Genomic DNA, 13,918 nt, shown 5'->3' on the forward strand with positions numbered 1-13,918 from the left:
GAAGGTATCTCTCTCCTCTTCTCTCTTTAGAAGGTATCTCTCTCCTCTCCTCTCCTCTCTTTAGAAGGTATCTCTCTCCTCTCCTCTTCTCTCTTTATAAGGTACCTCTCTCCTCTCCTCTCTTTAGAAGGTATCTCTCTCCTCTCCTCTTCTCTCTTTATAAGGTACCTCTCTCCTCTCCTCTCTTTAGAAGGTATCTCTCTCCTCTCCTCTCTTTAGAAGGTATCTCTCTCCTCTCCTCTCTTTAGAAGGTATCTCTCTCCTCTTCTCTCTTTAGAAGGTATCTCTCTCCTCTCCTCTCCTCTCTTTAGAAGGTATCTCTCTCCTCTTCTCTCTTTAGAAGGTATCTCTCTCCTCTTCTCTCTTTAGAAGGTATCTCTCTCCTCTCCTCTCCTCTCTTTAGAAGGTATCTCTCTCCTCTTCTCTCTTTAGAAGGTATCTCTCTCCTCTCCTCTCTTTAGAAGGTATCTCTCTCCTCTCCTCGTTCCTGTCCTCATCTCTCTACTCCCCTCTCCTTCTCTCCTCTCTCTTGTCCTGATATTCCCATCCCCCACTCATAATTCACTCATCTAACAGGCTTTTTAAATGCATGATAATTGGATGTTCATCTCCCATTATGTGAGATTTTATTTCTGTGTTACAGAGATGAATGGGATGTGAAACCCCCCACAGTCGTCTATTTACTACAGCAGATAACTGTTTTACAATCAATCCCTGACATCATGAAAATGGTGGTAGGCAGAGGTAGTGGTGTCTGTTATCTTTGTACATTTGCACGTCTGTTTTCCAAATTTCACCCTATTCCCTATAGTGAATTCCTTTTGATTACCTCTGCCATTTGGGACTAACCCGCTGTCTCATTAAGATGAGAAGGCAGGCGCGTTGTCAAAGCTGCTTCTGTAGATGAGAGGAATGGAATATGAAACAAGAACCAATCCACTAGCTGCTCTCTCTGACAATTTGCAAGGGTTCTGCATCCCAAATGGCACCCTATTCCCTATATAACATAGCCCACTATGGGTCCCTGGTCAAAAGTAGTGCATTACATAGGGAATATGGTGTAATTTGGGACACAAACAGGCTTTAGGGATTGTTATTAAGAATTCTTCCAGAGGATGTGGATGATTATCAGGGTTTGGTCAGTCAGTTAGTTTTCAGAGGACATTTAACACCGCTTTCCAGGACACAGACTAATAAAAGGTTATTTCTGGACTAGAAAGCACACTCAATGGGAACATCTCCACATAATGAAATGTTTTTTAGTCAGGAACTAGGCTTAGTCGGAGACCAGGAAACCGACCCTTCAAGTGTGAATAAAATGTAAAGTGTGGATATACAGGTTGAGCTGCCTCTTCCTAAAGCCATGTCAGCGTTAAACAAAACCCATGGCAGTTTATTACAAGCTGTGAATGGATAATGAATGAATGTGTGCATCCCAAATGGAATCCTATTCCCTATAGTGCACTACAGTATGTATAGGCCCTGGTCAAAAGTAGTGCACTACATAGGGAATAGGCGTGCCATTTCTGATGCACCCACTCTTTTTTATTTGAAGAAGCTTCCAGCAGCAATCTGTTGTAACGCATAAACCAATGTTGTAATCATCTCACATCCAGAACAAAAAGGATTTGTCAGCAAATGTTTTCAACAAACCTCAAACAACAAATCAAAGCGTCCTGTCCATTTCCCTGCAGTAAACGTGTCTCCACCCACAGTGATTTACTCTTGGCGCTGGTCCTGATATTCCGTTGCTTTCGGCCATGTTGCTGATCAACGGCTGACAGGATAAACACACGGCTGTTTGTTTAGTTTGGACTTTTCATGGCCGTTTTCAAACCGCTTTAGAACAGTGATAAAATGGTGCAACAATAAGGCTTTACAATCTGTCTCCGTCTTGATTGCAGTTCAGCAGCTGCCTGATTTCTGGAGCGACTACAGAGGAGAGAAAAGGGCCTTCAGACAGTGTAATTATGGTTTTATTTATCCACACACACACACACACACACACACACACACACACACACACACACACACACACACACTCTCAAACCCACACACACACACACACACACACTCTCACCCCCCCACCCACACACACACACACACTCTCACACCCACACACTCTCAAACCCATACACACACACACACACTCTCAAACCCATACACACACACACACTCTCAAACCCACACTCACACTCTCACACACTTCTGCCCCCTAGCTTTCCCTCTGATGACTTTATAATGGTTAATAAGATTAGTGTAAGGGAAAAGCAATAGGCTGATGGGTTGCAGGTGTTAGTCTCTGCTGAATGATTACATTTCCACTGAGGGCTGACGTAGTGAAACAGGTACAGTATATGAATGTAATTATGAACGGTGTGTTGAGTTAAAGACAGTTGTAACCAGTATATTACAACACTAATGTGTCTGAGAAATATGACAGGTAGAAAGAAACAGAAGAGTTGGGCCTTTGTAAACTACACAACATGTAGTGCACTACTTCTGATCAGACCCCCATAGGCTCTGGTAGTGCACAACATTGGGAATAGGGTACCATTTGGGACGCAACCCCAGATGAACCTTTGAAGTGGAGTTAAAGCATGTTGCCCAACGACAAACAGAGAGCTCATTGTCTGAGCCCTGTAGGCTGCAGCTCGCATGTAAACCAGGACAGCACAGTATTCACAGAATGCAAAACATGCAACATACAGAGAATGGGTAGAAATACCAGTCTGTACATGGAAACTCCATGTTAGAGATACGTGCCCCCAAATGATACCCTATAGTACAGTATACCCTATTCCCTATATAGTACAGTATACCCTATACCCTATATAGTACAGTATACCCTATTCCCTATATAGTACAGTATACCCTATACCCTATATAGTACAGTATACCCTATTCCCTATATAGTACAGTATACCCTATTCCCTATATAGTACAGTATACCCTATACCCTATATAGTACAGTATACCCTATTCCCTATATAGTACAGTATACCCTATTCCCTATATAGTACAGTATACCCTATACCCTATATAGTACAGTATACCCTATTCCCTATATAGTGCAGTATACCCTATTCCCTATAGTACAGTATACCCTATTCCCTATATAGTACAGTATACCCTATACCATATACAGTACAGTATACCCTATTCCCTATATAGTACAGTATACCCTATACCATATACAGTACAGTATACCCTATTCCCTATATAGTACAGTATACCCTATACAGTACAGTATACCCTATTCCCTATATAGTACAGTATACCCTATTCCCTATATAGTACAGTATACCCTATACCCTATATAGTACAGTATACCCTATACAATATATAGTACAGTATACCCTATTCCCTATATAGTGCAGTATACCCTATACCCTATATAGTACAGTATACCCTATTCCCTATATAGTGCAGTATACCCTATACCCTATATAGTACAGTATACCCTATTCCCTAAATAGTACAGTATACCCTGATCCCTATATAGTACAGTATACCATATTCCCTATATAGTACAGTATACTCTATTCCCTATATAATACAGTATACCCTATTCCCTATATAGTACAGTATACCCTATTCCCTATATAGTACAGTATACCCTAGTCCCTATAGTACAGTATACCCTATTCCCTATATAGTGCAGTATATCCTATTCCCCGTATAGTGCAGTATACCCTATTCCCTATATAGTACAGTATACCCTATTCCCTATATAGTACAGTATACCATATTCCCTACAGTGCAGTATACCCTATTCCCTATATAGTACAGTGTACCCTATTCCCTATAGTACAGTATACCCTAGTCCCTATATAGTACAGTATACCCTATTCCCTGTATAGTGCAGTATACCCTATTCCCTATAGTACAGTATACCCTATTCCCTATATAGTACAGTATACCCTATACCCTATACAGTACAGTATACCCTATTCCCTATATAGTACAGTATACCCTATACAATATATAGTACAGTATACCCTATTCCCTATATAGTACAGTATACTCTATTCCCTATATAGTGCAGTATACCCTATTCCCTATATAGTACATTATACCATATTCCCTATACTACAGTATACCCTATTCCCTATATAGTACAGTATACCCTTTTCCCTATAGTACAGTACACCCTATATACAGTGAGGGAAAAAACGTATTTGCTCCCCTGCTGATTTTGTGCGTTTGCCCACTGACAAAGAAATGATCAGTCTATAATTTTAATGGTAGGTTTATTTGAACAATGAGAGACAGAATAACAACAAAACAATCCAGAAAAACGCATGTCAAAAATGTTATAAATTGATTTGCATTTTAATGAGGGAAATAAGTATTTGACCCCTCTGCAAAACATGACTTAGTACTTGGTGGCAAAACCCTTGTTGGCAATCACAGAGGTCAGACGTTTCTTGTAGTTGGGCTACAGGTTTGCACACATCTCAGGAGGGATTTTGTCCCACTGCTCTTTGCAGATCTTCTCCAAGTCATTAAGGTTTCGAGGCTGACGTTTGGCAACTCGAACCTTCAGCTCCCTCCTCAGATTTTCTATGGGATTAAGGTCTGGAGACTGGCTAGGCCACTCCAGGACCTTAATGTGCTTCTTCTTGAGCCACTCCTTTGTTGCCTTGGCTGTGTACTTTGGGTCATTGTCATGCTGGAATACCCATCCACGACCCATTTTCAATGTCCTGGCTGAGGGAAGGAGGTTCTCACCCAAGATTTGACGGTACATGGCCCCGTCCATCGTCCCTTTGATGCGGTGAAGTTGTCCTGTCCCCTTAGCAGAAAAACACCCCCAAAGCATAATGTTTCCACCTCCATGTTTGACGGTGGAGATGGTGTTCTTAGGGTCATAGGCAGCATTCCTCCTCCTCCAAACACGGCGAGTTGAGTTGATGCCAAAGAGCTCCATTTTGGTCTTATCTGACCACAACACTTTCACCCAGTTGTCCTCTGAATCATTCAGATGTTCATTGGCAAACTTCAGACGGGCATGTATATGTGCTTTCTTGAGCAGGGGGACCTTGCAGGCGCTGCAGGATTTCAGTCTTTCACGGCGTAGTGTGTTACCAATTGTTTTCTTGGTGACTATGGTCCCAGCTGCCTTGAGATCATTGACAAGGTCCTCCCGTGTAGTTCTGGGCTGATTCCTCACCGTTCTCATGATCATTGCAACTCCACGAGGTGAGATCTTGCATGGAGCCCCAGGCCGAGGGAGATTGACAGTTCTTTTGTGTTTCTTCCATTTGCGAATAATCGCACCAACTGTTGCCACCTTCTCACCAAGCTGCTTGGCGATGGTCTTGTAGCCCATTCCAGCCTTGTGTAGGTCTACAATCTTGTCCCTGACATCCTTGGAGAGCTCTTTGGTCTTGGCCATGGTGGAGAGTTTGGAATCTGATTGATTGATGGCTTCTGTGGACAGGTGTCTTTTTTACAGGTAACAAACTGAGATTAGGAGCACTCCGTTTAAGTGTGCTCCTAATCTCAGCTCGTTACCTGTATAAAAGACACTTGGGAGCCAGAAATCTTTCTGACTGAGAGGGGGTCAAATACTTATTTCCCTCATTAAAATGCAAATCAATTTATAACATTTTTGACATGCGTTTTTCTGGATTTTGTTGTTGTTAATCTGTCTCTCACTGTTCAAATAAACCTACCATTAAAATGATAGACTGATCATTTCTTTGTCAGTGGGCAAACGTACAAAATCAGCAGGGGATCAAATACTTTTTTCCCCTCACTGTAGTACAGTATACCCTATTCCCTATATAGGACAGTATACCCTATTCCCTGTAGTGCACTATACCCTATTTCCTATAGTATAGTATATTCCTGGAATAGGGTGCCATTAGGAAAGCAGCAGAGGTAACAAGGTATCCAGACTGGTGGTCAGTTATGATCAGTTATCAGTGAGCTGTACAACAGGAAGTTACTACAGTATTGTTATGATCAGTTATCAGTGAGCTGTACAACAGGAAGTTACTACAGTATTGTTATGATCAGTTATCAGTGAGCTGTACAACAGGAAGTGATATTGTTCTACTGTACCAATCAGAAAGGTTTGTGTTCAAATGGTCAGTAGTTGGTTTAATTGGAATTGTCCTTGTTGAATTTCTGCAGGGAACACAAAGCTATGGCCAGATATTAATAAAGGTAAATAGCTGTTAGATATCAGTTACAGAGCAAACAGGACTTTAAAGTTCATTACAGGGTTGGAGGACAGGAGAACTGGGCTATTGCGCCACCCAGTGGTTGAACACCACAGGGCATTGGGTTCTAGAAGACACATTAACCCCCTTCACACTTAAAAGGGGAATTTCACCCTGGGGGAATCTGGGCTTGTTTTCATCAGGAGGAAGGCAGGTCTGGGCTAATTCAGAAACAGAGGGTTATATTCATTAGTGCACCAAAGCAAACCGTTTTGCAACAGAATCCTTGACATCACATTGTAGATTAGAGCACTTGGAATAAGGCTTCCGTTGCAAAAGGTTTTGCTACAGTGTGCACTAATGAATATGACCTGTTAGCCAATCATGATGAAATCACATGTTTATCATGTGGGCAGTGTATTTGACAAACTCAAAATGAGTCAAAGGGTGTTTTAAAGAGTTGAATAAGCCAATGTTTTATATATAAATAAACAGGGTCAGTTATGAACATGTGTATCCTGAGTTTGAATGAAAAGACCATATGATGGCAGCATACAATACATGGAACATCCTTGAGTATCAAAAAAACATCCAGGGATTTAGAAATTAAATCAGAATTTGTACATTTCCATTGAAGCTCTCCTATTTGGGGCATTTGCATTCATTTACAATAGCAGAAAGTCTAAGTTTCAATAGGTGCTATTAGAAACATAGGAAACAGCATGCTCACATAGAAAACATCAGACAAGCAGACAGAGTAATGAATACATGTGCTGTAAACAACATATGGGGCGTCTCCCATATCGCACCCTATTCCCTCATATAGTGCACTACGCTTGACCATAGCCCTATGGGCCCCAGTCCGAAGTAGTGCAATGCATAGGGAACTGGGTGCCATTCGGGACACGCTCTCTTGGGTTAGGAAATGAAAGCCGTATAGTCACACGTATCAAGAGAGGACTGCATCTCAAGCTTAATACTGTTGCTTTTTAAAATGTGCTGAGAATGCACCTAATGTTGATGACGCTAGGCAGTAGCAACACAGACTTCAGGAAGTCTCCACAGAACATGACTGACTGCTTCATGGCTGCCATCTTTAATATAGTACTCTAATGGTAAAATGGCTTTCCTTTCACACACTGTCTGTGAGAAAACTAAATTGGTTTGGTCAACGTTGAGTGGTTAGAAAAATATGATTATAAATGTATATTGTTTAACCAGGAAATAAAATGTACATGAAAAGCCAGAAGAGACAGTTTCAATCAACCGTTGGGTAAAACAGGTCCAGACTGTCTGAGACAAGTCCCAAATGGTACTCTATTCCATATTTAGCGCACTACTTTTGACCAGATCCCTACAGACACTATAAAGGGTATAGGGTGCTATTTGAGACAGTGCCACTGTAGATCACAGACAGTTGACCAGGTTGTGCCTCTCCTCTATCTGTTTGTCCACTGCTAGGTCCATGGCCTCCAGGAACCTCTCCAGGGACACTGTCGGGGTCTGGTAACAAGGAATCATAGACAAGTCAGATTGGTGTTGCATAGGAACGCAATGAGTAGCACTCTTTCCATATGAAAATACTACCGTTTATTTTAGATAAAAATATCTTCCCATTGAATTAATGTTTAAAATAAAAAAAAATTTAAAACTGTTTGCATTCTCCGTGAAACATTTGAAAACGTCTACAAACCTTCACAAAAAGAGCATGGGCCAAAAAGGGTAGTTTCCTCAGCGCTCTTCCACTGAAACCCTTACTCTTTCTGGAAAAGTCAACAACAGAAATAAGCCTAAAACATCATTCAATTCTACTCTGATACAATCCAATGCACACACACACTTCTCAAGGGAAGTAGCTCGGTGGCAGGTCTGAGATGAACGGCAGAGCTACGGAGGACTGGGACTCACATGGCGATGTTCCTGAGAACCAGGCTGAGCTCCGACACCTTGCTCTCCCTGAAGCCCATGGTCTCCAGCTCAAACATGGTCAGCAGTGGCTGTCTGGGGTACACGATCTGGCACTAGACACAACGTAGAAAAAGGAAAAATAACACACATGATTTTTACCTCTGCGTATTTATTGAGGTTGATGTTTCGGTACAACACCTTTGTGAAGACCCTGGTACTGAACACAATCATGTCAGTTAAAGAACACCTCAGTAACTTTGGTCAGAAGAACTGTATCCTACGGTAGAAACTCAAAAGATACCAACCCCACAGTTACAGACAGACACATTTCAAAGTTACAGACAACTCAGTGTTCCAAATGACCTCCATTCCCAAAGAGGTCCTACTGTATTCATTAAATACACATGTTGGTGTGTTTTTACCTTCATGAGTTCCTCCAGGCAGGACAGACAGACGTTGGTGTGTTTTTACCTTCATGAGTTCCTCCAGGCAGGACAGATAGATGTTGGTGTGTTTTTACCTTCATGAGTTCCTCCAGGCAGGACAGACAGACGTTGGTGTGTTTTTACCTTCATGAGTTCCTCCAGGCAGGACAGACAGACGTTGGTGTGTTTTTACCTTCATGAGTTCCTCGAGGCAGGACAGAGATGTTGGTGTGTTTTTACCTTCATGAGTTCCTCCAGGCAGGACAGATAGATGTTGGTGTGTTTTTACCTTCATGAGTTCCTCCAGGCAGGACAGACAGATGTTGGTGTGTTTTTACCTTCATGAGTTCCTCCAGGCAGGACAGAGAGATGTTGGTGTGTTTTTACCTTCATGAGTTCCTCCAGGCAGGACAGAGATGTTGGTGTGTTTTTACCTTCATGAGTTCCTCCAGGCAGGACAGAGAGATGTTGGTGTGTTTTTACCTTCATGAGTTCCTCCAGGCAGGACAGACAGACGTTGGTGTGTTTTTACCTTCATGAGTTCCTCGAGGCAGGACAGAGATGTTGGTGTGTTTTTACCTTCATGAGTTCCTCCAGGCAGGACAGATAGATGTTGGTGTGTTTTTACCTTCATGAGTTCCTCCAGGCAGGACAGGTAGATGTTGAAGATGCCCTCTACAGATGGAGGGCCAATGTACTGCTTGATGTCAGCTCTGTCCACAAATGCCAGGTCTATCTTCTCTGTCACGTTGGAGGTGGTCAGGATCACAACATTAGAATGCCTGGGATATACAGGAAGATCAGCTGGGCTAAACCACATACACACCAACACACTGGAGGACGGAGGATGAAGTGGTAGAATTCCACAGCCGCTTGTAGAGAACATGTATGTATCCCAAATGGCCCCCTATTCCCTATATAGTGCACTACTTTTGACCAAGGCCCATAGACCTAATGGCCCCCTATTCCCTACATAGTGCTCTACTTTTGACCAGTAATAGGAAGTCATGTTAAACAGTGCTTTCATGAGTTGTTGCCTCTGAATCTATGGGGCTTAATGTGTGACCCACCACAGCAGATGAACTGAACATGTCTGACTGACCGCTTGATCTGGTCCAGCTGTGTGAGGACAGAGTTGACCACTCGGATGGCGTCTGAGGGTTCCGTTCCGGCCTGGGAAGCGTTCCGCGCTGCCGTCAGACTCTCCACCTGGTCATCAAACAACACAGAGTTACTCTGGGCCCCGCAGTTACATTTGTAGGCTTTAACTGGGCCCCGCAGTTACATTTGTAGGCTTTAACTGGGCCCCGCAGTCACATTTGTAGGCTTTAACTTCCTGCAGTTACATTTGTAGGCTTTAACTGGGCCCCGCAGTCACATTTGTAGGCTTTAACTGGGCCCCGCAGTCACATTTGTAGGCTTTAACTGGGCCCCGCAGTCACATTTGTAGGCTTTAACTGGGCCCCGCAGTCACATTTGTAGGCTTTAACTGGGCCCCGCAGTCACATTTGTAGGCTTTAACTGGGCCCCGCAGTCACATTTGTAGGCTTTAACTGGGCCCCGCAGTCACATTTGTAGGCTTTAACTGGGCCCCGCAGTCACATTTGTAGGCTTTAACTGGGCCCCGCAATCACATTTGTAGGCTTTAACTGGGCCCCGCAATCACATTTGTAGGCTTTAACTGGGCCCCGCAGTCACATTTGTAGGCTTTAACTGGGCCCCGCAGTCACATTTGTAGGCTTTAACTGGGCCCCGCAGTCACATTTGTAGGCTTTAACTGGGCCCCGCAGTCACATTTGTAGGCTTTAACTGGGCCCCGCAGTTACATTTGTAGGCTTTAACTGGGCCCCGCAGTTACATTTGTAGGCTTTAACTGGGCCCCGCAGTTACATTTGTAGGAGTTAACTCCTACAACTGCAGGGCCCAGTTAAGTGGGCCTTCAGTTGTAGGAGTTAACTGGGGCCTGGAGTTGTTCCTGACCAGGAAAAGCTCTGGACCACTGTTGTAGGCTATTCATGCTTTACCTCATCGATGAGAACAAACACCAGAGCCTGCTTGTCATCTATCAGCTCTTGGATCTTCTGGAACATCTTAGTGACCAGTTTACCACTCTGGAAGAAAGACGCATGACCTGTTTACAGTCAAACAACACCAATAATCATTTATTCCAGTAAATTCAATAAGACGAGAAGAGGGAAGAGCCAACTGTACCTCAGAGAACCACTTGGAGAACAAACTGTGGCTGTTGATCTCAACAAACTGCCCATAAGAGTACCTGCAGGAAGAATAGGACAGGAAGTTGAAGTTAAAGTTTATAGAACCCACATGGACGTCATAAGACACTAAAATACATGGATATTGCATTGATTAATAGAGAACAAAACATTGAAGTTAAAATACAAGGTAAAACCAGGACAATATGTACATTTACGTTGGGGAAAACAGAAAGTGGTGGAGGTGGTGAAAAACATTCCACAACAAGATTCTGCCAAAGCCCTTTCCTCAGAGTGAGAGCTCTCTCTTACCGGTTTGATAGTCTGATTGACAGCTTCTGGGCCAGAGCTTTACACAAAGACGTCTTCCCTGTGCCCGGGGGTCCTAATGTGGCCACAAATATACACACACAATCTAAATCATATCGCTTTTTACAGATATCACATGTATGTGCATTACAGTTGACACATCCATATTTGAGGCATATTATATACAGCATATTGAGGATTGGAATAATCATAGGATATTATACATTAATATCAAAGTTACTACTATATTTTATTATCGTATTATATCATAATATCATATATATTATTATATTCATGTGTGAAGTTAACAAGATCCTGTTACCATGAAGCAGGACAACTCGGTTCCATGAGATCAGGTTGCTGTCCACGTTTTTGTCAGAGAAGTAAATTGTGGTTGAGACGTAATCCAAGAGCTAGAGGGGAAAAGAGGAAGACAACAGGATGGAGTTCAAATAATTCAATCAATGTAGTACCACTGGCATCTATCTATAACACTCTGTTAATAACACAAGGTTATTAAGGTTGATTCCCAAATGAAGCCGTATGCCTTATGTAGTGCACTACTTTTGACCAGAGCCCTATGGGGCCGGAGGGTAGCATTTGGAACGTATCCTAAATGTTTCTTACTTGTGTTTTGACCCCGCTCTCATACACCAGACTCTCCCAGATGCCATGGAACTCAGCTGAAAAACACACACATGGGAGTAATTATGTATATAAATCTTTTTTTGAAGAAAACGTCACCCTGGCAACCATAGAACTACATATAGAACAGTGAATTAGTAGAATCTCTGTTAACATGGGCCCGCCCACCGGCTGGTAAGAGCCAGTGATTGGCTGCAGAGAGCTCCTCCTCCTCCAGGTTCAGAGTGCTGGGCCCGTCATCATTCAGGGTGAAGATGTGGATGGACAGACTGCAGCTCTTCAGATCTATGGGCTGCAGGAGGAAAACAACCCAAACATCAGACATGTGTCTTATAGTACACTACTGCTTTTTACCAGGGCCCACAGGGCTCAGGTCTAAAGTAGTGCACTAGATAAGGAATAGGGTGACATTTGAGACTCATCCGGGTGGGTATAGTTTGTGGAACGTTCCAACAGGAATCTGTTCCAAAAACTTTGTAAAGTACAAGGTTGCCAACAAACAACACATACAAAGTAGCATCATCAATTCACCTATCTAACTAGCTGCCGAATAGGCATCAACCTACCACTTAGCGTATTCTTGATGTTTGTCCATAGGCTACCAGTGAGGACAGACATTTTTCAGAATAAATGTGGTGAGTGAAAAACTTAATGAAATAGCCCACTCCCTACCAGGTATCTTATTCTGCCTCTATACAACTTTATATCGTTGTTTGTTGGCAACCTTGTTACTTACAACGTTTTTGGAACAGATTGCTGTTGGAACGTTCCACAAATTATACCACCCGACTCATCCCATGTTGCATTAACATACAGCTGAAAATGTATTATTAATGTGCCACTAAGACATACTATATGTTCTAGTGAGTTCCTACAGGACATTATCTAAGCAGCTAGAGAGAGAGGGAAGAGTAAGAACAACAGTACATGAGGGCAGGCTGTCACAGTACTTCACTTTTCTCTCAGCATCCACTATGGCCACTGATTGGACGTGTTTGATAAGGAAGTCCTCGTCAAACTCTGTCCACCTGTAAGCCCCGAACACCATGCGATGACGGTTCAGCAGGGTCAAGACGTGCATCTTCACGTCAGACCTCTTCGCAGTGCTGTAGTCAGTGTAATACGCATAGAGAGACAGAGAGGAGAGAGAGAGAGAGACAGAGAGAGAGAGACAGAGGAGAGAGAGAGAGGCAAAGAACGACAGAGAGCAGTGTTGTTAGGGACAAGGAGAAAGGAATGGAAGCATGTCATGAATACAACTTTGAAAAGACTAACATGCTGGGGTAAATCATTACATAACGGACAGTGTCCCAAAAAGGCAGCCATATTCCCTTATAGTGCACTACTCTTGACAAGGGCTGACAGGGCCCACTATTTAGGGAGGGCCCTTTTCAAAAGTAGTGCACTTTACAGGGAACAGGGTGCCATTTGGGACACTTTACTTCCCTAGTACTGTAATACCAGTTCAGTGTGAATAGAGCTTTTGAAGATACACTAGCTAGTTAGAACCTGGTAGATTTGACGTGAACCTCCACATGGATGTTGTTCATGTCGTTGGGGTTCTGCTTCAGATCCCCTACCTCCATTCTGTCGCCCTCCATACCTTCAGAGATTAAAATGTATGTCAAAATTAAATCATTTTCGGGTGGAAATACAATAACTCCTTGCTCAGTCTAATGTAATGTCTCGGCAGCAGTACACATGACATGTTGACATCACCAACATGCATAAGAAGTACTTATCAACTATCTGCCTTTAGAACTTACAACAAAATAAGTATAATTAGCTAGCTAGTATGACAACAACACATTCAATGCAAAGCATCAAGCTCACAGCATTTAGCTACCTAGCTAATGTTCGCTAGCTACACGGACGTTACTAGTTAAAGTCGCAGAGTGACACGCTTTATTCTGTTGCTAGATCTCACTAGCAAGTGATGTTACTAGTGTTACGTGTGTAATACAGCTATTGCGATTCGTCATTTATTTTGTTAAGCTTTCATTCAAGAAGTGTACACAAAATTGCTTACCTTAGTTTTGGTACGGAATGGACTGAACGTCACTCGAATTTAGCGCGCAGTTTTGTTGAACCTGAAGTAGATGAGTTGTTGTGGGAAATGTACTTCCGGGTTATCGGGGTATGGATCGCATTTTAATGCAAACAATTATTAGATACAGATACCTAATTACCAGACGCTTTCGCTTAATTTAAACACAACAAACATGGGAAGAAGCATAAAAGCACA

The 13,918-nt window shown here is 42.7% G+C and overlaps 1 protein-coding gene across 2 annotated transcripts; it reads right to left on the reverse strand.

Annotated features, from left to right (window-relative positions):
• Positions 1–6,621: 6,621 nt before the first annotated feature.
• LOC123743208 (pachytene checkpoint protein 2 homolog) lies at positions 6,622–13,810 on the reverse strand. Of its 2 annotated transcripts, XM_045719225.1 has the most exons (14): positions 13,703–13,810; positions 13,183–13,276; positions 12,629–12,779; positions 11,842–11,965; positions 11,656–11,711; positions 11,351–11,441; positions 11,032–11,104; positions 10,718–10,781; positions 10,531–10,617; positions 9,609–9,715; positions 9,135–9,288; positions 8,082–8,194; positions 7,867–7,936; positions 6,622–7,676 (listed from the first exon to the last, which is right to left on the reverse strand). In XM_045719225.1, exons 2-14 carry the CDS (start codon positions 13,272–13,274, stop codon positions 7,581–7,583), a joined length of 1,278 nt encoding a protein of 425 aa, XP_045575181.1. In that variant the 5' UTR covers positions 13,275–13,276; positions 13,703–13,810; the 3' UTR covers positions 6,622–7,580. The 2 variants fall into 2 exon arrangements, with proteins under 2 accessions (XP_045575181.1, XP_045575182.1); XM_045719226.1 differs by lacking the exon at positions 13,703–13,810 and having other exon boundaries at positions 13,203–13,276.
• Between the last annotated feature and the right edge of the window lie 108 nt (positions 13,811–13,918).

The sequence above is a fragment of the Salmo salar genome, chromosome ssa05 (genome assembly GCF_905237065.1).
Source record: "Salmo salar chromosome ssa05, Ssal_v3.1, whole genome shotgun sequence".
NCBI classification, from domain to species: domain Eukaryota; kingdom Metazoa; phylum Chordata; class Actinopteri; order Salmoniformes; family Salmonidae; genus Salmo; species Salmo salar.

Bases quoted from the DNA above. Each gene is read 5' to 3' on its own strand.
- LOC123743208 (XM_045719225.1), bottom strand. From the start codon at position 13,274: ATGGAGGGCGACAGAATGGAGGTAGGGGATCTGAAGCAGAACCCCAAC. The intron at 11,966-12,628 runs GTGAAGTACTGT...TTCCTCCTGCAG, and splicing joins TAGTGGATGCTGAGAGAAAA to CCCATAGATCTGAAGAGCTG. The intron at 11,105-11,350 runs GTAACAGGATCT...TGGCCACATTAG, and splicing joins CCGAGTTGTCCTGCTTCATG to GACCCCCGGGCACAGGGAAG.